The following is a 23,291-nucleotide window of genomic DNA, read 5'->3' as shown; positions in this document are numbered from 1 at the left end:
AAACAGCTGTAAGAGACAAGTGGTTTATTGATCACATGCTAAGTCCACGACAACATCAGATAAAACACACAATTAACAATTCTCTCATAAGTAGCTCACATGGTTTTAAGTGAGTATGGATCTGGTATAATGGGTGACAAGTGGTGACATTGGAAAGTGCTTCAATAGGGACTAGATGATTACAAAAGAGTTCCTCATCACTTAGGGGATCAGGATAGGCAGGCAGCAAGCAGTCATGACCAACTGTCATAAAACACTTAAAACAGCTTTGCAAGCACCCTAATCCTTACAACTTAAAAATGGGGATCATGGCCCCCCAAGGCTGCCTTGGAGTTATACAAAACAATGATTCAGCTACTTCTTTTTGAAAACACATGATCCCAATTTAACACCATCTTAAGATATTAATATATTCCTCATCAGTCCTGAAATGATCAAAACAGAGTTGTAATAAAGTGCCTGACACATACTATATACTTTATAAATATCTGTCAAATAAATATTGAACAAATGAACCTATGAACAAACTCAGTAAATGACCATACATGGAGCTATCTGGCCCTAGTCATGCTGTGAAGAACCAAGAGCTGCCGAAACCGGTTTGGCTCAGTGGATAGAGTGTCGGCCTGTGGACTGAAGAGTCCTGGGTTCGATTCCAGTCAAGGGCATGTACCTTGGTTGCGGGCACATCACCAGTGGGGGGGACGTGCAGGAGGCAGCTGATGGATGTTTCTCTCTCATCAATGTTTCTAACTCTCTATTCCTCTCTCTTCCTCTCTGTAAAAAATCAATAAAATATATATTTTTTAAAAACAAGAGCTGCAATCCTAAGGAAGAGAAATCTCTTTTACTAAAAGTCATTTAAATAGGAGAAAGAAGATTTTGATTTAAGGAATCTCAAAACATACTACAGTCAAACCTCGGTTCTCGAATGTCTCCCATCTTGAACAATTTAGTTCTTGACCAAGTTGTTCATAGGAAAAAAGGTCTCAGTTTTCTAACAGAACTTCAGTTCTCAACCTGACAACCCTTTCATGCGGACACGTCAGCATGACAAAACCATCTCTCAGGCCACAAAGGAGAAAGTTCCAGTCAGCTTACTGCTAAACCTCCTTTGTGAACATCTCAGGAAACCAGGAAAGTGTGTTGTGAATATTTTAATGTTTTGTGTGTTTTGTTTGCTTTTGTTGCTGGTGAAATGTACACTTATCACAATTTTATTTTATTTATTATTTTTTTAAATATATATTTTATTGATTTTGTACAGAGAGAAAGGAAGAGAGATAGAGTTAGAAACATTGATGAGAGAGAGTCATCGATCAGCTGCATCTTGCACACCCCCTACTGGGGATATGCCCGAAACCAAGGTACATGCCCTTGACCGGAATCCAACCTGGGACCTTTCAGTCCCCAAGCCTACGCTCTATCCATTGAGCCAAACCGGTTTGGCACTTATCACAGTTTTAAAACATAAAGAGGCCGTCAGGTGTGCTAAAGTTGCTAAGGGTGTGAAAGTGCTCATAAAACAGTGATCATAGGCTATCGAAGAGAAAGGAAAAACTGTTATTGATTGGGATAATTGTAAAGCAGTCAGTGGGTTACAATTTCAGAGGCAATGCTATGTGAAAAAGCAAGATGGAACTGAGAGAGATTCACTTAAGGCTAGTAGGGGGTGGTTCGATAAATTTAGGAAAAGAAGTATTTGCTTACAGATTAAACAGTACATTAGAAAGTTTAAAAGAGGGAACAATTTAAGGGTCTGGAATGGATTAACTCCTTGACATTATTTCTAATGGCAAGAAAATTATCTGCTTTTCAAACAAACTGTTTCTCAAACAGCCTTCTGGAACAAATTAAGTTAGAGAACCGAGGGTCCACTGTACATAGAAAATACAGTCTAACCAAGAATAAGCCTTTGTGACAGCCAAGATATTAAAATTGTTTTCATTTGTCGTATACAGAGCAAAAGTAAAATATTTTGCTACTGCTCTCTTGGAAGCATTATGGGAACATATTTCTCAAAATAAAAGACATTATCAAATAATTTTATGAGCTGTATTTGTCATATTTTTATAGAGTGGCATTCCACCAAGAAGCCATCATTAATTAGGACTCATGTATTGTCATTTTAGGCATTGATCATAATCTGAATAAGTCTTAACCAAAGATTCCTGCTGGTCTCATTTTTTAAAAGCACCAATGCCCAAGAGGCAAGATAAAAGAATATTAATTCATGCCCATTTGTCTAGACTTTATAATGTACTAGGGACCTGGTGCACAAAACTCATGCACTTGCGGGGGAGAGGGGGGGTCCCTCAGATTGCAAGAGGGTGCAGGCCAGGCCAAGGGACCCCACCGATGCACAATCAGGGTTAGGGAGGGATGGAGGGGGAGGTTGGCCAGCCAGGGAGGGACAGCCAGAGGGCTCCAGAGCGTGTTCAGCCTGTCTCACTCAGTCCCAACTGGCCAGACCCCAGCAGCAAGCTAACCTACCAGTCAAAGCATCTGCCCCCTCGTGGTCAGTGCATGTCATAGTGACTGGTCCATGGGTCGACTGCCCTCTGGTGGTCAGTGAACATCATAGCAAGCGGTTGAGCGGCCTTGGCATGTCATTAGCATATTACACTTTGATTGGTTGAATGACCAACCGGTCAACCAGACACTTAGCATATTAGGCTTTTATTATATATAGGATTCCTATTCAATGCATGGTACACATCACTTAACAGAAAAACCAATAGTAAACAAAACCTGACTGAAAAGTGCTACTGAGCAAACGGCATTTTAAAAAATATATATATATATATATTTTTTTTTTTACAGAGAGGAAGGGAGAGGAATAGAGAGTTAGAAACATCGATGAGAGAGAAACATCTATCAGCTGCACACCTCCTACTGGGGATGTACCTACAACCAAGGTACATGCCCTTGACCAGAATTGAACCTGGGACCTTTCAGTCCACAGGCTGACGCTCTATCCACTGAGTCAAACCGGTTTCAGCACAAACTGCATTTTTTTATAGATGAAGATGGGAGAGTTCAGAAGCAGAGATCACAAGAGTCCATGGATACTGCAGGCAGGCACAACATACAGGAAAGATTAACATGGATGGTGTGATGGTATGTACAGGCAGGCTAAATAGCCATCTCAGGTGGTGATTAAAGGAAATTTTAATTTATTTAGAGAAAAGAGATGGAAGATTGGATATCCAAAGGGAGGCGCTGCACAGCATGGAGACAAGGGGATATGGGGTCAATGATGGCAGCAAAAATATACTAGGCAACGGGAAAGCCTAAGTTGGGCTGCTTTGACTCACTGAGAAGTCAAAGAGAGGGGGGCCTTGGAGACAGGTTCAGGGGGTTAGCCTGGGATGAGCTGTCACTGCCCATTGGTCCCCTGGATGCAAGTCTCATGGGGTCCCTTAGAGGTTAGAGGATGCATGCCTGTGGAGGAAGGAGAGGGAAAAGGGAATGACAAGGTAGTGATCCTTGGAGGGTGGGGGAAGGGTGGGAAGGCACAGGCTCCCTCCAGCCAAAGGGTTTTAAGGGTGGAGATTTTAGGGGGGGGTCTCAGGGGAGGATGGTAACAGAATATTCAGCAGCTTTCCAGGCGTGTCCTTTCCGGGTTGTGGTCTCCACTGATTGATTGGCTGGTACCAGGACATGGTGGTGCCAGCCAATCAATCAGCCGGTCCTGAGGTCAGCCATGGAGTTGCTGGTCTGGTTTTGCTGCTTTTCTGGGCCTGGAGCTGAAATACAACTGAGGCCTAAATGTTATCTTTAGGTAGGAAAAGGTCAGGAGGTCTAAACTGCATGCACATGGATATGCTAGGGAAAGATCGGTTACCCTGGAGGCAAGATTCTTGTTTTCCCAATTTTGCCCCTTGTGAGGCATCTGGGGCTTTCTGCCCTGGTGAGTTTCTGTACCAGGCCCATTGTCCTTGCTCTGCTCATGTCTATCTAGCACTACATACCTTTCTTTTTTTTCCTTTTAAATATTTTTATTGATTTCAGAGAGGAAGAGAGAGGGAGAGAAAGATAGAAAACATCAATGATAAGAGGGAACCATTGATCGGCTGCCTTCTGCATGTCCCCCACTGGGTATGGAGCCTGCAACCCAGGCATGTGCCCTTGACTAGAACTGAACCTGAGACTCTTCAATTCGCAGGTCAAGGTTCTATCCACTGAGCCAAACCAGCTAGGGCTAGCACTACATACCTTTCTAAACAAATATAATAGGATGCCTATTAAATAAATTCTTTAGAAATAAAAATTTCCTTCATGTTTTATTCAAAGGCTAGGCACAAAGAAAACATGTCAGAGGCAAGGCAGCCAAGATTAAGATTTACCCATTATTTGAAATTCTGTTTTCATATTCCCTTTAGTAACACGAGTTGATAGACTGAGAGGGTCTTAAGGACAATCTCAAGTACAAAAATGCACTACATCATTGAAAGAAAATATAAAATCCTTGTAAGAACATTTTGTATTTCAAAGCTTTTTATCTGAGAAGTTCAAGTGCTCTGTTCATCCTCTAAGCCAAAATAGATAGAGAGGTATTTCTTAAACACTATAATTTTATGAGTTCTTGGAAAAGACACTCAAAATACTTGAGGATCCAAAACTTTATTAGAACCTTACACCCTATGTTATCAAGCAAAGGACAACATTTCAAGTTGGAAAAACAACTATAAATGGTCATGATGAGTGATTCCAACACTTACTGAAGCATTAAGGATAGGGCTGAAGGATAAAGAATGCTGTCTGCTTATTTATGAGCCTGTATAGAAAAGTCTTTTTCTAGTGCCAGACTGTGGCTGTTACTTCAGCTCTAAGATAAGAATATAGGGTATTAATTCTTTATCTACTTTATGATAGGAGATTGATTTTCTTCCAATTCAAATGATTCTATTTTCTTTCTTCTTATTTATTTTATTTTTTTGTAAAAATCATTTATAGGTGAACAGAACCAAAATTAAGACATGAAGAATAATAACCCGCTCACTAAAATTATTCACTGACTCAAGGAATAATTAAAACACAGCTATTTACTTCTGAAATCCTCAAAACAAATAGTTTATCAGCAGTGAGTCTCCTTTGGTAAGGTGAGAAAACAAAAATGAAATGCTAATCAACTATGCACAATGACCCCTGACATAAAAACATGGCAGATCACGCCTAGCCAGTGTGGCCCAGCAGTTGAGTAGTGACCCAGGAACCAGGAAGTTAACGGTTCAATTCCCGGTCAGGGCACATTACTGGGGTTGCGGTCTCGATCCCCAGTAGGGGCATGCAGGAGGTAGCCAATCGATGATGGTTCTATTTCTTTATCCCTTCCCCTTCCTCTCTCTATAAAAATCAATAAAATACATATTAAAAAAGAAAAGAAAATGGCAGATCAAGACCATGAATCTAACTATTTGTCTCCCTATGAAAGAATGCAACTAGATAAACAAAAGGAACAAATCTGCCTCCAGGTAAGGCTGGAGGGCAGGAATATGAACATGAACTGTCACAATGATAACACCACTGGCATTCAAAAATAGTTATTCTTAAAAATTCCAATTGCATAAAAATGGTATCTTCTTCATTATGTTATCTATAAGGTTATTTTCCCAAATTCTTCCCCAGGTGTCAAGCTATATGGGTTTTCTTCTGTGAAAATAAATTAGTTCATTAAACAAATTTCTAAGTTTCAAGAAGAATTTGAATAACAATACAGGGGTGGGCAAAAGTAGGTGTACAGTTGTTTGCATGAAAAAAGTCATGCAGGTTACGATTATAATAATACAAGAATAAACTGTTTTGTATACTCACAACCTGTACACCTACTTTTGCCCATCCTTGTACTGTTCCTAGTTTTAATTGGAAATAATGAAACTTATTTCTACAGTGATTACAATATAATAATAGGGGCTCACAGAAGGAAATAAATCTATTCTAATTATTGTAAGAATGCATAGGTATTAAGATGTAAAAAATGTTATAAGGAGAAGTTTAAAACTCACAAAAGTAGTAAGTTCCAAGGAATTCCCTACCTTCAGAAACTTGTTTGACCAAGGTTCTCAACTATGACACTGCTGACATTTTGAGATACATAATTCTTTATTTGGGGGTGTGTGAGGGGTGCTATTGTATAAGATGGTTAGCAATATCCCTGATCTACCCACTAGATACCAGTAGCACCTCCCCCTGCCCCCTAGTTGTGACAACCAAAACTATCTCCAGACATTTGCCATATGGTCTGTGTGGGTCAAATCAGGCTCAGTTGAGAAACATTTTTCTAATCCAATCACCAAGTGGTTATTCACTTTATTTTTTAAAGTTTCAAAAGACAACTCTCATCCCAATGATATATTTTTTTCTAAGCCCTGTTAGAAATGTTATTTTTATTGATATTAAGTCTACCTTCTTAAACAACTGGAAACATATATGACATTAGCTAGTAAATGATTTTTACCAAAAATATGAATCAGCAACTCTGAATTGACTTTATGTGTACTGTTATCCTGGCCCAATTCCTGTGGGTAATATAGAATAAGTACAGTCTTTCTTCCATAGGTCATTCGTTCATGGTCTGCTCATCAAATATATATTGTGTGTCTAGTATGTGATCAGCTCTGTCCTAGATGCTGACGATAGAGCAGTAAATAAAAATAAAATCCCAGCCGAAACCAGTTTGGCTCAGTGGATAGAGCGTCGGTCTGTGGACTGAGGGATCCCAGGTTCGATTCCAGTCAAGGGCATGTGCATTGGTTGTGGGCACATCCCTGGTGGGGGTTGTGCAAGAGGCAGCTGGTCAGTGTTTCTCTCTCATCAATGTTTCTGGCTCTCTATCCCTCTCTCCTCCTCTCTGTAAAAAATCAATAAAATATATAAAAATTTTAAAATAAAAAAATAAATAAAATAAAATCCCTGTTCTCATGAAGCTTACATCTTAATGTTGTAAGTAAAATAAATAAAATATGTAGGATGTTAGAGAATAAGAGTTAAGGAGAACCCGGAGCAGCTGGTTGTAGAATGAACCAGAGCAACAGAGGCCAGGCCCGGAGCAGCCAGGCCTGGAACAGCTTGCTCCTCGCCTGCCCCTGCCCCACGGCTGCCTCTCAGACATGGCTGGAAACTTTTGCGGGAACTTGAGGGTCTGCTGAATCAAGTGATGAAGGCTTAGATCTGGATGTGTTGAGTTAGTATAGTGCTGGGGTGTTGATCTGTGAGTGCCTTGGGTGGGGCCTGGAGGAGGTTGGTTGACCTATTTGGAAATGTCTTTTGTGTGAAGTGTATCATTGGGCATGTGGAGGTATTATTGATATGAGAAAATGCTAAGTAACTGATTTACTATCTGAAAAGGGATTTACTATCGGGGAAAGGGAGGGAGGAAGAGACTGAACATAAACTGTGCACCTATGGATGAGGACAATCGGGGATGGGGAGTGGGCGGAGGGTGGGGTGGGAACCTGGTGGGGGGGGGGAAGAAATGAGGAACCTTTGTAATAATATGAACAATAAAGATTGATTTAAAAAAATTAATTAATTAATTTAAAAAAAAAAAAAGAGTTAAGGAGAAAACTTTAGATTAATGAGGTGTGTACTTCAGACATGGTGGCCATTTGGGGGGAGAGACTTTGAAGGAGGTGAAGGAATGAGCCAGGCAGTTACCAGGCAGAGGATGGCAGGGACAGGGGCCCGGAGGCAGAAGCATGCCAGGGGTGTTCAGAGAGAAGAGGCAGTGTGGTGCAGTGGTGTGAGTGAAGAGAAGCGCAGGAGGGCCAGGTCTTTGACTACAGTGCGTTGTAGGACAAGGTAAGGACGTTGGCTTTTACTCTGAGCAAGATGGGAAGCAACTGGCTTTGAGAAATAATATGATCTTGCTTTTGTTTGAACATGATCACACTGGCTGTTATGTTGAATACAGATTAAAGGGGACAAAAGTGAAAGCAGAACATCAGCCGAAGCCAGTTTGGCTCAGTGGTAGAGCGTCGGTCTGCGGACTGAAAGGTCCCAGGTTCGATTCTGGTCAAGGGCATGTACATTGGTTGCGGGCACATCCCCGATAGAGGGTGAGCAAGAGGCAGCTGGTCGATGTTTCTCTCTCATCGACTTTCTAGCTCTCTATCTCTGTCCCTTCCTCTCTGTAAAAAATCAATAAAATATATTAAAAAAGAAAGAAAGAAAGAAAGCAGAACATCAGTCCAAGAGGCTCTGAAGATAATCCAGTCAAGATTTTATGGTGGTTTGGATTTAGGTAATAGTGGAGACAAGTGACTACACTGGATACATATGGATAGAGCGGCCGGGTGCATGAATTTGTGCACCAGTATGGTCCCTTGGCCTGGCCTGTGGAATCGGGCCAAAACTGGCTTTCTGACATCCCCCAAGGGGTCCCGGATTGTGAGAGGGTGCAGGCCAGGCCAAGGGACCCCACTGGTGCATGATTTGGGTTGTGGAGGGATGTGGGAGGATTGGCCAATTGGGGAGGGGCCACTGGAGGGCTCTAGGGTGTGTCCGGCCCATCTTACTCAGTCCCAATCAGTTGGACCCCAGCAGCAAGCTAACCTACTGGTCTGAGCATCTGCCCCCTGGTGGTCGGTGCACATCATAGAGAGCAGTTGAGTGGCCTTAGCATGCCATTAGCATATCACACTTTGATTGGTTAGCATAACCAATCACTTAGCATATTAGACTTTTATTATATAGGGTATATGTATATGTATATATATACACACACATATACACTTATTTTACACACACACACACACACACACACGTATGTGTGTGTGTGTGTGTGTAAAATAAGCAAGGAAGTTATTGAAATTTCATTTTATTTGGAAAGAAACCTTAACTTCCATATATTCTGGGTATAGGCTGCTAAACATGGATAACTGATCTTCTGCTCTGGGTTAAAAAGATAAAAATAAGCCAAGTCAGCTCAGAAATAAACATTTGTATATATGGTCAATGGATTTTCCACAAGGATGCCAAGACCCATTCAATGAGGAAAGAACAGCAACAAATGTGTTAGCAAAACTGGATATCTACACACAAAAGAATGAAGATGGAACCTTATCTTATACCCCATACAAAAAAAAAATTGACTTTGTTACCTGCAACAAATCCAACCACCAGATCTTTTCCAGTAGTAGAATGTTGACCTTTGACCCAGACTGTTTTGAGGCTATTAAAAGTGTAGAAATAGACAAAATTGGAGCAGCAGAGACTGGAGATAACTGGAAACCACCCTCGATATGGGGCCAGGCTAGGGAAAAAACAATAAGTAAAGTAAAGATGATGGACAAAAGCCACTAGAAATGAATTAAGTCCAAGGAAAGGGTGATCATCATTCACATATTTTTAAAGTTCACTCCTGCACTACAATGTACTTTGCACTATACACATCTTACATTCTGAAGGATGCCCAAACCAACGCTTTTCTAGCGCTAATAACGCCAAAGAAACAATACACTTTCAATGGCTGATTTACTCTTTCCCTTTAGTAAATAACTATGTAATACTAGACAATTTTCTCATGGCTGTTAGCTAATACAGTATCATTCACATTTTATTACAGGGCAATAATATTTAAAATAAACTAAATATAGAATATAAGTGCAAAAAAAGTGAGGAGGGCATATTATAACAGTACAAGAACCAGACTAAGAGATTCCCACTGGCCAAACCAGGAAAAATTTATCAGTAAAATAATAAAGTATAGTAATCAATTATAAATCATTAGTAAAACAGAAACTTCTGAGTCTATATTGATACTAACTAAAGTAACTGCTCAGAGAGTGCTTATACTTATAATTGCAACAGAGGAAATATAAAATCATTCAGTGGCTAACTCAAATCTAAAAAATCATGATTAGCCCAGCCGGTGTGGCTCAGTAGTTGAGCATCGACCTCTGAACCAGGAGGTCAGTTAGATTCCTGGTCAGGGTCCATGCTCCAGCTGTAGGCTGGATCATGATCCTCAGTAGGGGATGTGTAAGAGGCAGTCGATAAATGATTCTTATCATTGATGTTTCTATCTCTCGCTCTCCCTTTCTCTCTGAAATTAATAAAAATATATTTTTAAAAAATCACAATTAACCAATAAAGAGCAGATGGGCAATATGTGACTCTAGATGTGACCCTGAGAAGGACACATTATCACCTACACATATTTCTAATCCTGAAGAAACACGAAGCAAACTTAAACTAACCAGCATTTTATTTTTTAAAAGTGAGTGGGAGATTGACTATATTCTTTAAAAGTGTCAATGGCAGCCCTGTGTGGCTCAGTTGATTGTCATCCTGTGCACTGAAAGGTTGCCAGTTCAATTACCATTCAGAGCACATGCTCAGGTTACTGGCTTGATCCCCAGTGGGGTACATACAGGAAGCAACTATCAATCCATGTTTCTCTCTTATATCGATGTTTCTCTCTCTCTCTCTCTCTCTCTCTCCCTTCCTCTTTCTTTAAAAATCAATAAAAACATATTGAAAAAAACTTTTGTCATAAGGGTAAAGGGTTTGGATGTATGAAACTTATACTAAAATAATTTGGAAAAAATCTGTGTATGGTGTGTGCTTGTGGTACAGAGAGAGAAGGAAGGAGAGAGAAAAGGAGGAAAGAATGCATGAGCAAATGACCAAAAAAAAATGTTAACAATAGGTGAATCTGGGTAAAGCATTTTACTAGTAATAATCAAGTTTTGCAACTTTTTGTAAATTTGTAAGTATTTCCAAATAAAAAGTTAAAATTAATACATAATCTGGATGCACCTGATAGGAATGAACTACACAACTATTACCTTCTTCAGTTTAGTGTACAAAAAACAAAATACTGATTTCATGGAAGACTATAATCAAGATTCAAAATGGCGAACCACAGGACATGTGCTTACAAGTCAGTAATCACAGATTCACAACACTAAGGCTATGAGAACGTACAGGAAAGAGTGTAGGCCTGTGAATCTCCTAGGGAGGTGTTTTCTAACAAAGATGAAGGCAGTAGTACTCACAGGCCTTCTTCTTTAATGATCTCCAGGAGCACCATGTGTGTAGTTTTGGACTTTCTTTTCTCATCAACTACAAGAGAAAAAATATATCTGTTATTTATGGATCATAGAATTTTAATTCAGTACCTAATACCCCAAGTAAAAGATGTGACAAAAGCATTGGCTAGTTTGGTTCAGTGAACAGAGTGTTAGTCTGTGGACTAAAGGGTCCCAGGTTCGATTCCGGTCAAGGGCACATCCCTCGGTTGCAGGCTCGATCCACAGTGAGGGGCATGCAGGAGGCAGTCAATCAATGATTCCCTCTCATCATTGATGTTTCTATCTCTCTCTCTCTCTCTTTTCCTCTCTGAAATCAATAAAATAAAATAAAAAACTTTAACAAAAAATGTGACAAAAGAAATTTACTTATTTGGGGGGGGCAGGGTAGGTTGAAAGGGTTAATGGGGGGGAGGAAAGGGATGTTTGTAATATTTTCAACAATAAAGATAAAATTTTAAAAAGAGAAACTTATTTCTTATATTTATAAGGCTCTCTTGTTTTCCCCTACCCCCAAGTTACATATTTTCATTTTTATCTTAACATCTTACAGAGAGGAAATAAACTATCATCTTCCTTTTAGAAAAAAGGCCATAGAAACAACAGCTGTGAAGGATACGTAAATGGCAGCAAAGTCAGGATTAAAACTCAAGCTTCCAAAAACAAAAAAGAAAAAAAAAAAACCTTCAAGTTTCCAGCCTGGCCAGAGTTGCTCAGTTGGTTGAGCATTGTCCAGCGCACTGAAATATTGCCGGTTCGATTCCCAGTCAGAGCACTGCCCAGGTTGCTGGCTTGATCCCTGGTAGGGGGTGTGCTAAAGGCAGCCCATCGATGTCTCATTCTCACATCTGTGTTTCTCTCTCTTCCTCTTCCTTCCTCTCTCTCTAAAAATAAATAAAAATAAAAACAAAAAAACTCAAGTTCACAAAGTTTTAGCCTTGCTGTGCTCTCTCCTACTGTCTCTAAAAATCAATGGAGAAAATATCCTCGGGTGAAGATTAACAAAAACAGCAATAAAAAAGAATTACATTGGTACCTATATGGCAAATTAGGAAACCTATACAGAAGGAATCTGGCAATAGCTATCAAAATGAAAAACACATTTACCCTTTGATCAGCAATCCCACTTCTAGGAATTTATTTCATAGAATTTACAGAAACAGTGGCATATGAATAAGTCTATTCTACAAAAGGGCACATCCCTGAATCTCCAATTGGGAGCTGGAGTGGGTGAGGGGAAAATAGGTTGTGGTGCATCCACACCATGGATTTTTCTTCAGTCAGAAGAGGCTCCCAATGCACTGATTTGGAAGGCAGCCAAAATACACTGCTAAGTGAAAATGCAAGGTACAGAACCGTGGGAAAAGTATGCTTTTGGCATAAGAAAGAAAAGAATATATATATTCTTATTTGCTTGTTACTCCATAAATAAACTCTGCAAAACTATTTGAGAAACTATTAAGGACATTCTCTGCAGGGAAGAAAAAAGGAAAAGGGGGGCAGACTAAAGAGAAACTTTTCACTGACTATATGTTTTGGGTTTAAAAAATATATATTTTATTGATTTTTTTACAGAGAGGAAGAGAGAGAGATAGAGAGTTAGAAACATCGATGAGAGAGAATCATCTATCAGCTGCCTCTTGCACCACCCCTACTGGGGTACCAAGGTACATGCCCTTGACCGGAATCGATCCTGGGAGCCTTCAGTCCGCAGGCCGATTTCTATCCACCGAGCCAAACCGGTCTCGGCTGACTATAAGTTTTTTTTAGTATTTTGTTTTTCGAGTTGAGTCGACTAAAATTATTATCTATCCTAAGACTCTAAAATTAATTAAAAATAGTAGTAATGGAAGGTTTTAACATAGGAATTAGTTTATTCAAAACTCATTTTACTCTTATCTCTTCATGTACATTTTGGCATAGGTTTGAGTATTAGGCTCCACTATTCCTATTCTTTCTTCTCTTTTGAGAAAATCTACCCCAGCAAAAACTCTCCACTGTGCCTTTTAAAAGTCATATTACTTATTAGAAATAATCACAATGATTCAAAACTATTAATGCAAGCCCAACCAGCTTATCTCAGAATAGAAAATGGTTGAGGCTGACTAATCCATGAACCCGTCTCCGTTACTTAGGAAATAGCAATGATGATGAGTATTTAAAGTGTCAGTGAAAATGGACAATGGATCTCTAACAAAACAGAATATCTTTGTGTTAATTTAGAACTTACTAGAAAAATATGTTTGCTTCCCGACACTACAAAAGATACTCACCTTGAAGTCGCAGCCGAGCTGTATCCAAAGGAAAAAACACAGTCATTGCTGTCACGCTGCCCTGAAACGTTTGAAAAGCCTTTAGGCATTACACATCACAAGGCAGTGAGCCATAACTTTTAAATGAACAGAAGTTCGCTATTAACTATGGGCCAAGTCAGGTTTTCAGTGAACAAACACATGCAACCTTTTAACCTATTGGGATTATTACTGTTCCCACTTCTATAGTTATGTACCTAAACAGAAGTATTACATTTTCTGGAAGAAATACCTTTCTATCTCTCTGGTATTGAAAAAAAACATGTTGTGGCTCCCTAGAGATGACAATCTTAAGGGTTTGGAAACTAGGACACTTGTCAAAGATAGCAGGTAAATGGATTTGTAATATTTCACAGGTCAGCTGCTATTCCTATCCACTGGAATAAAAATATCTAGTAATCATACAAATAACTATTTCTATTCTCCATGCTCAATCAAGATATTCACCACAAAGTAAAAGTGTAAGAACCATATTGTTCTTTTTTAAAATTATTATTTATATTTTGCTTTATTTTTATTGTTGACACTGTTACAGATGTCTCAATCATCCCTCCCACACTTCCTTTCACCTAGTCCCCAATCCCCTTCCCTCTGACCATCACCATATCATTGTCTGTGTCCATGGGCTATGCACATATGTTCTCTGACTAATCTTCACCTTCTTTCATCCAGTCCCCACTTCCGCTCCCCTCTGACAGCTGTCAATTTGTTCCAAGTATCATGCCTCTGTTTCTATTTTATTCATCACTTTATTTTAGATTCTACATGTAAGTGAGATCACATGGTATTTGCCTTTCTCTGACTGGCTTATCATATTATTCTTTATAATTTTGTTTGCTGTGCTTTAAATAAAAGAGACAATCTCTTTACTAAAAATTATATAAATAATTCATCCAAGCTAACACAATGAAAAAATGATCAAGGAAAAAAAAGGAGCCAACAGCCAGTCTTTCCATTCATTAAGATCCTACAAGTAAAAACAAGCATATAGTTAGGGATGAAATTATACACATGAAATTTCTCTTATGTTTATGATTCTCAACCCAGAAATAGGCCCACTGGTGGTATATATTCTCAGCCAGAAGATCAAGTTTTAGGCTGCTGATTGAATAATGGTTAAGTATTATACAATAGTCTAATCATGACAATGGCTGGAAACTAGACTAATTTTACTAGTGTACAAAAGAACAAAAACTTAATAGGTCTCTTATCTATTTTTTTTAATATATTTTATTGATTTTTTTTTACAGAGAGGAAGGGAGAAGGATAGAGTTAGAAACATCAATGTGAGAGAAACATCGATCAGCTGCCTCCTGCACACCCCCCCACCAGGGATGTGCCTGCAACCCAGATACATGCCCTTGACCGGAATCGAACCCGGAACCTTTCAGTCCGCAGGCAGACGCTCTGTCCACTGAGCCAAACCAGCTTCGGCTCTCTTATCTATTTAAATAGGTCAGCCAGCTCTGGCCAGGTGGTCAGCTGGTGGGAGCACCGTCCCAAACACCAAACAGGTCATGGGTTGGATCCCCAGTGAGGGCACGTATCTAGGTTTTGGGCTCCATACTTAGTTGGCGCATGAACAGGAGGTAATGGATCAATGTTTCTCTCTCTCTCATTAAACCAATAAACATATCCTCTGGTGAGGATTAAATAAATAAACAGCTCAGCCAGCTTGACAGGGAGAACACTGTACTGTCTTATTAGTATTCTTCAAAACTCAGATTAAATGTTACCATCACCCACCACCCACCCCCACCTACTAGGTTACAATTGGTAGTTCATTCCTCTACATTCCCACAGCACTTGTTTACATCTCTTACAGCACTTACATTGTGGTTGGAAATATTCCATTTTCTTATACATACTAAATAGTTTTGTTTTTTTTAATCCTCATCCAAAAATGTTTTTTAAATTTATTTTAGAGAGGGAGGGAGAGAGAGAAAAAAAAAAGAAAAACCAACACGTCAATGTGAGTGAGAAACATTTGTCGGTTGCCTCTCCTATGCCCCTCACCAAGGATCAAACCCGCAGTCTTCTGGTGTACAGAATAACGACGTGCCAACCAACTGGCCAGAGCACTAGCAGCGTTTTAAGACTGTGACTGAGCATCCGTTTTCTGACTGTTGCTGTTGTCCATGCTTCTTGCTCACAGTGCCTTGCTTCTCTCTGAGTTTAGTTAGTTGGATTGAGCTGGTCATTGACCTTAGAATTTTATTTTGGGGCATTCTTTTCAACCCCATGAAGATAAGTATCTCTGGAAAGGATATCTGTTAGGCACTTCGGCTCCGTCCTGCTGGGATCACTCTTACGTTACTGGCTTAAGGTTTTCAAATGATGCAAGCGGTGGGAGGGCTTGTGGTTTCAAAATCTCACTCCCGGCCCCCAATCAGTGCCAAGGTTGGAGATAGCTGATTTTTCTAGGGAGAAGTAAAATTATTTCCTATTCACCTTTATAGCATACTAGAGGCTCAGTGCATGAAAATTCATGAACTGGAGAGGGGGGGGGGGTTTCCTCAGCTCAGCCTGCCCCCTCTCACAGTCTGGGAGCCCTCAGGGGTGGGAGGCGACCCGATAATCAGGGGAAGGCAATATCCCATCACACCTCTGCTGCTGCCACTGTTGGCAGTTAAAGCCTCGGGCTGGCCCTGGGCAGCTGGGCAGCTGCCATGTGAGCCTTGCCCGCACCTCTGGCTGGCCCTGGGCAGCTAGGAGCTGGGGGAACTGGGGGACTCTGGAGGCAGGCATGCAGAGTGGCTGGGACCGCCTGGGGGCGCGCCTGGCCTTGCCTTGTGCCTGCCGCCCCAGCGAGGCTGAGGGGACTGAGCACCACCATCTTGTGTTTGTGGGCACACCATCTTTGAAGGTGTGGCATCAAGTAGCATATTCCCTCCATACTGGCTGTAGGCGCCACCATCTTTGAGGGCAGGGTGGTCAATTAGCATATTCCCTCCTTATTGGTTGTAGGCACCACCATCTTTGAAGGTGGGGCAGTCAATTAGCATATTTTCCTCTTTATTGGTTGTGGGTGCCACCACCTTTGGGATGGTGTGAGGGTCAATTAGCATACTCCCTCTTTATTAGATAGGAATCCTTTGGGCAAGTCATCTTAGACAGACTTTCTCACCTTCCCTGTACCTCTGGAAGGTACAAATCTAAAGTTCATGTTTATCTGGTTAAGCAATTTCTGCTCTCCTTGCCCCTGGATCCTGCCTTTACTCATTCTCTAGTCTGAGTGTTCCTTATATTCTTGTCATCTTATTAATACTTTTAAGAAGTTATTTTTTAAAGAACATTTTATACAAGTTTTTATTATAAAGGGAAATTTTCAGAAGAAGGTTTGATTAGCTCCTGAGTTAGAAAAAGAAATCACAATGTATTTTACAATATAAGTATTAAAATATTATTAAATTATTTGAATTATTAAAAGATTTAAAATTTGTTTTACCTTTTACAGTTTATTCTACTTCATTCTTATTTCATGATAAACTTCTATAAGAGCAAGTTGGGCCGGGACCGGTTTGGCTCAATGGATAGAGCGTCGGCCTGCGCACTGAAAGGATCCGGGTTCGATTCCGGTCAAGGGCATGTACCTTGGTTGCGGGCACATCCCCAGTGGGGGGTGTGCAAGAGGCAGCTGGTCAGTGTTTCTCTCTCATCGACGTTTCTAACTCTCAATTTCTCTCTGTGTAAAATCAATATAATATATATTAAAAAAAAAAAAGCAAGTTGGTAGCATATCATATTTCGAATCTATTTCCCCATAATATCTAACACGATTCTTCTATATTCCCTGTATGTTTAAATATATTTTGAACTTAACTCCCTGCCTCCTAAAAGTTTATAAAATTTAGTAGAGTAGCAAGTACTGAACAAAAGCAAATCAAAACAAACATAAAAACCAATTTACCCTGGATATGAAAATTAGGAAAATGGCAAAAATTGGAGAGGAATTCCCTCCCACCCCCTGCAAAAATCTGAAGGTAGGCACTCTGTACACAGGAGTCTGATTAACCACACACCACGGGATATTTAGGGAGTTATCCAAGTAACCTCAGGAGCTTCCAACCAGAAAGACCAGAACACAAATACAAACACTGCTCTAGCAAAGTACATCTGATATAAAAACAAAGGGCTATCTGCCAGAAGAACTGTAACAGGAGAATCAATATTTCTTGCTGATTTACAGGATGTGGACTACTAGTACAAGAGAGAAGAGTCACAGGAATAAAGACACCACTGACAGAAATAAGAATGTCAAAAGAGGGACCTCATTTTAAGAAATTACTAGTTCAATTTGAGATGATAAATGAACTATTCTCTCTCACCTGGGTTCTAATGGTATCATGCAGCCTATGCACAAGATTCTATTTCTTAGCAATCATTGCGCTGTACTGTGTTCAGTTGTTAACGTGTTTTTCTTCCTTATTAGACCACTAGAGGCCTGGTGCACAGATTCGTGCACCGGTGGGGTCCCTCAGCCAGGCCTGTGGGGACTGGGTCAAAAAACGACTTTCAGACATCCCCTGAGGGGTTCCAGATTGAAAGAGGGCAGTTCTCAGGTGACACACCCCGGAGTCCAGCTCCTTCCTCTCTTCTCCCAATATTGAATCACTTTCTGTCTGTCTCGCTTCTTTCATCTCACTGTACTCTAAGTTTAGCAGTAACTGACAATGTGTGGGCATTTAGCTGTAAAATGCAATTATTTAGCAAACAGATTTACTTAGCCTGGAATCTAGTCAGCCTAGGGCAGGACTCTGCTCAATGCCAGGCGCCCGCCCAGGCCCTTTGCCCAGGAAGAGTCCCGTGGCAGCGGGAACCTCCTTCCTCCCACCTAAGTTGCTCCTTTGCCTACTTCCCTCCCCAGATGTTGCCCACTGGTGCTACTGTCCTCACGGAAGGAGGGAAGCCACAGCCGGTTTAAAATTCACTGCCTCCACTGAAAATCGACATTAAGCAGATGGGCCAGAACCAGACATTGGGGCCGCAGTCAGTAGGTCCTGCACATCTCATCATTTAGATAACTGAGTAGAAAAGTTTCTGTAAGGGCCAGATCCATGACCTCTGCACTGGGGTAGAGGCCTGGTGCACCGGTGGGGTCCCTCGGCCTGGCCTACGGGGCTTGGCCTGAAACCAGCTCTCTGACATTCCCCAAGAAGTCCTAGATTGTGAGAGGGGGTCTCGGGTGACACACCCTAGAATCGGCTCCCTCCTCTCTGGTTCTGGGTGCATCACTCCAGAACAGCAGCTGCCAAGTCACTGTAGCTTGGCAGCTCATGTGTTGAGCATCTGCCCTCTGGTGGTCAGTGTGCGTCATAGCTACCAGTCGGCCAGTCAGTCTGTTGGACGATCACTCAGGCATACACACACACACACACACACACACACACACACACACACACACACTAGTGGCCCAGTGCATGAAATTTGTGCATGGGAGGGTGTCCCTCAGCCCAGCCTGCACCTTCTCCAATTGGGGACCCTTTGGGGGATGTCCTACTGATGGCTTAGGGGAGCGGGGAGCGGGCCTAAGCCGCAATCTGGCCTCCCTCTGCGGGAGGTGATCAGTGGGCCGATTGGGATGGTGCGGGCAGTAAGCGGCCAGCTCTGCCCCCAATTGTGCCACAGTCATTGGCGGCCTCCCTCTGGGGACAGTGCTGGGTGGCCCTGGACAGAATTGCCCTGCTGCCGCCGCCTGTGGCCTCCCTCTGCGGGAGGCAACCAGGTGGGTGATCAGGGGGTGGTGCCAGCGCCCATTGCCCCCCCGCCCCCCCCCCATCACTGTCCCTTCCCTCTGCCCTCTGGCATGCACCTTGGCTGGCCTGGCAACACCTGCTCACCGGTCCCGCCCCCCACTGACCAGTTGCTCTGCTGTTCCATCAATTTGCATATTATACTTTTATTAAAATGAGCTCTAGAAAGAGCGTTTTCAAGGTGTGGTCCTACATTTTAACAGGTAACCCCCAGATGAGTATTATGCATTGTATTATTTGAGAGGATCTTTTTTTTTTTTTTTTTTTTTTTTTTTTTTTTTTGAATAGAGGAAGGGAGAGAGCTAGAGAGCTAGAAACGTCGATGAGAGAGAAACATCGACCAGCTGCCTCTTCTACCCGGGATGTGCCGGCAACCAATGTACATGCCCTTGTCCGAAATCGAACCTGGGACCTTTCAGTTCGCAGACCAACGCTCTACCACTGAGCCAAACCGGCTTAGGCGAGAGGATCTTTTTAAAATATATATATTTCTATTGATTTTTTTACAGAGAGGAGAGGAGAGGGATAGAGAGTTAGAAACATCGATGAGAGAGAAACATTGATCAGCTACCTCTTGCACACCCCCAACTGGGGATCGAGCCTGCAACCAAGGTACATGCCCTTGACCGGAATCAAACCTGGGGCCTTTTCAGTCCAAGGCCCAAGGCTGTATCCACTGTGTGACACAGGTCAGGGCTGAGAGATCTCTTTTGAAGTGTGACACTTCAGTAAAGAGACACTGGCTCATTAAAATTATGCCTCTGGCATGACCCAATATCTCTTTATCAATCTTTATAGGCTCATATCTTGAAAGTCCCCATAATCACAGAGCATTGAAATACTTTGATAAGTATCTTTAAGGGACCGTGCAGGAAAGCTAATTTAGGTGATAGGAATGTATAGTAGGTAGATAATATCCTAGATTAGGAGAAAAGATGGTGGTGATGGCTGAGGCAGAAAAACGCAGCAAAGAAAGAGCAGTAAGTCTGTTTTCTGTCCTAATTGTTTGGCTATTGCTGAACTAAGCAAGCTCCCTTATATCTTTCTTTTCCTTTACATCTTCTCCCAATTATTACAATCACCCACTCAACGGAGTTGCCCAAACTGGAAACCTGGGCTAATACCATTTCATCCCTGTGTGATCAGCCAAATAGTTCCGTCAGGTTTCCTCATAAACATGTCTCTGATCCACTGCCTCTGTCTAGTCCTCATTCCCAACATCAGTCTCTCTTTTTCTTGGGCCCAAAAACACTGCAGCTGTCTAAACTGATCCTTCCCACAGCCACCAGGATGGTTCACTTAAAATGAAAGCAAGACCAGGATGCTCCCATACTTCACATTCTTCACTTCCTCCTTCTGTGGAATCAAATCTAAGCTCTCAGGCGCCGGCCACCACAGAAATCAGGCCTGACTGGCGCCGTGGTGGCTGGGACCTGGGCATTGACTTGTGCAGCGCCCGCCATCTCGACCCAGGCCTGACTGCTGCCGCTGGCAGCCTGGCCCCGGGCCTGACTTCCACCCCAGGTCCCTCCTGCCCCCCTGCCTGTGTCCAGTCCGGGCCGCCCGAGCCACCACGCAGGCCCAGGCAGGCCCACCTGGCTCTCTCATCTTTGCTCTGGGCCTCATCTGTGCGTGCAACCTCCTCCTGCCCAGTCGTGACAGTTACGGTGTCCCAGCCTAATTTGCATATTACTTAGATAGATAGATAGATAGATAGATAGATGCCAAGAGCAGGAACCTAACAATTAAGTAAAATGTACATCAGCCAATGGCTGCATGCTCTAACCCTGCAACTGCCAGCTAGCTCTTTCCCACTCAGAGTTCAAGTCGCACACAATGTGGTTCCCTGAAACCCATTCGCCTCTTTGCTCCCTCCCCTCCAAGAACACCGGCCTCCATGGCCATCCGAGAGCACGTCAAGCAAGCGCCCCCTCAGCCTCTTCACTCTGGCGAAGGCTCTTCTCATTTAATGGAGGAACTGGGGCTCCTGAGTCAGGCACTGCCGTCAACTACTGTGTCATCTACTTCTAACCACCGTGAGGGAAGCTTCTACACCCCCACTTCACAGGGTGGGAAAGTGAGGTTTACGGGCCAGCTGTCTCACAAATAAAGGAGTTGGGGTTCAGCCCTGATGAGTCTGCGCAGTACAGGAGCTCTCTGCACCCAAGTAAGTATATCAAGTTAAGGAGTATTTTTCTGACCCTTCAGTCTGAATGAGTTCTGAGGCGCTATAAGGAGAGGGATCAGTGATGTTTCTCTTAAGTCACACGCCTTCCAACAGCTACAGGTGTGTGTTGCCAGTTAAAGGCCTGAGAAAGGGCAGGCGGGAAATAAGATGAGAACCAGAAGAGGAGCTCACCCAAGTCAAGAATGGAAAGTTTCAGGGAAAAGGGGGAGGGGTGTCAAATGGAACCGAGACATCCCGAAGCCCAAGAACCCAGCACACACCTCGCAGCAAACCACACGTCTGAAGGACAGCAATTCTGAATTTGGTTTGTTGGTGTGTTTTTTAAAAATGTATCTTCTATCAATAACATCAGCCAGAGACAGCCTGTGAGGCAGGCGCCTGCCCAGGCCGCGGTGAGGTGTGAGAGGATAGGTGTAATTCAGCATGTGATTCAGGAAAACAGCATCGCATCTGGTGTTCCTCGGCCCAGAGGAGAAGTTCGCGTGTTGGGCTGGCGAGGGGTGACCATGACACTTCAGAAGGCAGGGAACAGCCATTACCTCCGCCCGCCCCCTGTGGGACGTGGGACCACCTGTCTACACCTCAGTCTCTCAAGAAGCCAGAGCGGGGGCAGGGCGGGGGGTGTCAGCCCTCACACCGAATTCTCCCGCCTCTGTCCCTTCCTTCCACCCACAGTCACCCCCGGAGAGCCTCGACCCTAACCCACCATCTCCCTCTCATCCCCGCCCCCGACACTTCCCGGCGGCGAGCCCTGAGGAAGCCCAGACCCGCAGCGGCCCGGGCGTGGGAACCCCGCCTCACCACGGCTCCGGCCACCGCGTGGACCAAGCTTTCGTAGGACAGCACGGAAGCCATGGGTGCGGTTCCCTCAGACTGAGCCGCACTTTCCCGCAGGAGCCGAGCCAGGCGGGTGAGGAGAGCGCCCCAGCCCCGGGCGAAGCGTCACAAGCTCCGCCCTCCGGCCCCGCCTCCTCCGGAAGAACCACTTCCGGGTCGTAGGGCGCCCCGTCTCCCAGCTAAAGGACCCCGGGGCTGGAACCGCCCCCTTGGCTCTGATTGGCCCGTACAGCGCGTGCGGGGCGGGGCGGCGTTGGCTCCTCCCCACGGAGCGGCCGGACGGCCGCCCAGAGGTCCCCAAACCTGGCAGGTTACCTTCACTTACCCAGAGGGGGACTCTGCGAGACCAGAGGGCCTTCTCACTCTCCTCCAGAATACACACCGACGACGGGCAAGATGGGGGACAACATCTTCCTGTTTCTCTGCAACTTGACTCGTTTTCTCTCGCTAGAATATTTTTTCTCACTAGTAGTTTTAAAGTCATATTTTAGCAGAGATATCAATTGGGCATGGTTCTCCCACTGAAAAACCCTGGGGTGTGATGGAAAAAGAAAGTGGCTTCGGAAAGTCAAAATAATCAGGTGCAGAGGGGAAATACTCGTTGGCAACAAGGGAAGTCTTTAAACTCTGCAGTACCAGGAGGTTTTATAACATCCTCGCTGATAATTCTTGAGTTTACTGAAACGTTAACTTTTTAAACTAATTTTTTCTTGCCCTTATTATTGGGTTTGTCACAAGTGGACCAAGCACTTCAGTCATTACATCCCTGTGAGGAGCAACACCTGCTGGCTGTGCACACCAGCACACCTCATGAAGTAACGAACAATTCTGCAAGAAGCAACCTCATACAGACGGGGCAAGAGAGCACAGAAATTGAGAGACCTTTGACCACAAGCTTGGTTAAAAATCCCAGCTCCACAGTCAAGGGTATTATCCTGCACAATTCTCTAAGTGCTCATTTCATCTATGTAAAATGCAGACAAGAACACTTATGTTATGGTCATTACCAGCATTGTCACTATTTGCAAACTGATTTACAAAGTGCTTGGCAAAAAATACTTAATATATGTACCTACTTGGGTGCATTAATTTCAGATACGGCCACATCTCTAACATGTAAGTTGTTTCTCCCTATGTCCCATTAAGCCAGTTATTTCCTAATGTT

At 42.9% G+C, this 23,291-nt stretch overlaps 1 protein-coding gene across 1 annotated transcript in view; it reads right to left on the bottom strand.

Moving 5' to 3' along the window:
- The window catches only part of SLC25A17 (solute carrier family 25 member 17), a 32,427-nt gene extending 10,168 nt beyond the window's left edge, over positions 1–22,259 (bottom strand). The window contains exons 1-4 of the mRNA XM_036457646.2: positions 22,091–22,259; positions 13,310–13,370; positions 11,004–11,070; positions 9,105–9,256 (exon numbers count right to left, since the gene is read on the bottom strand). Of these exons, the coding sequence (XP_036313539.1) occupies positions 9,105–9,256; positions 11,004–11,070; positions 13,310–13,370; positions 22,091–22,144 (334 nt within the window). The 5' untranslated portion in view covers positions 22,145–22,259. The remainder of the gene's footprint in view (positions 1–9,104; positions 9,257–11,003; positions 11,071–13,309; positions 13,371–22,090) is intronic.
- Positions 22,260–23,291: the final 1,032 nt, after the last annotated feature.

Source organism: Pipistrellus kuhlii, unplaced genomic scaffold, assembly GCF_014108245.1.
Source record: "Pipistrellus kuhlii isolate mPipKuh1 unplaced genomic scaffold, mPipKuh1.p scaffold_m20_p_3, whole genome shotgun sequence".
In the NCBI taxonomy this organism is placed as follows: Eukaryota; Metazoa; Chordata; class Mammalia; order Chiroptera; family Vespertilionidae; genus Pipistrellus; species Pipistrellus kuhlii.
This window is presented reverse-complemented; position numbering and strand designations above follow the sequence as displayed.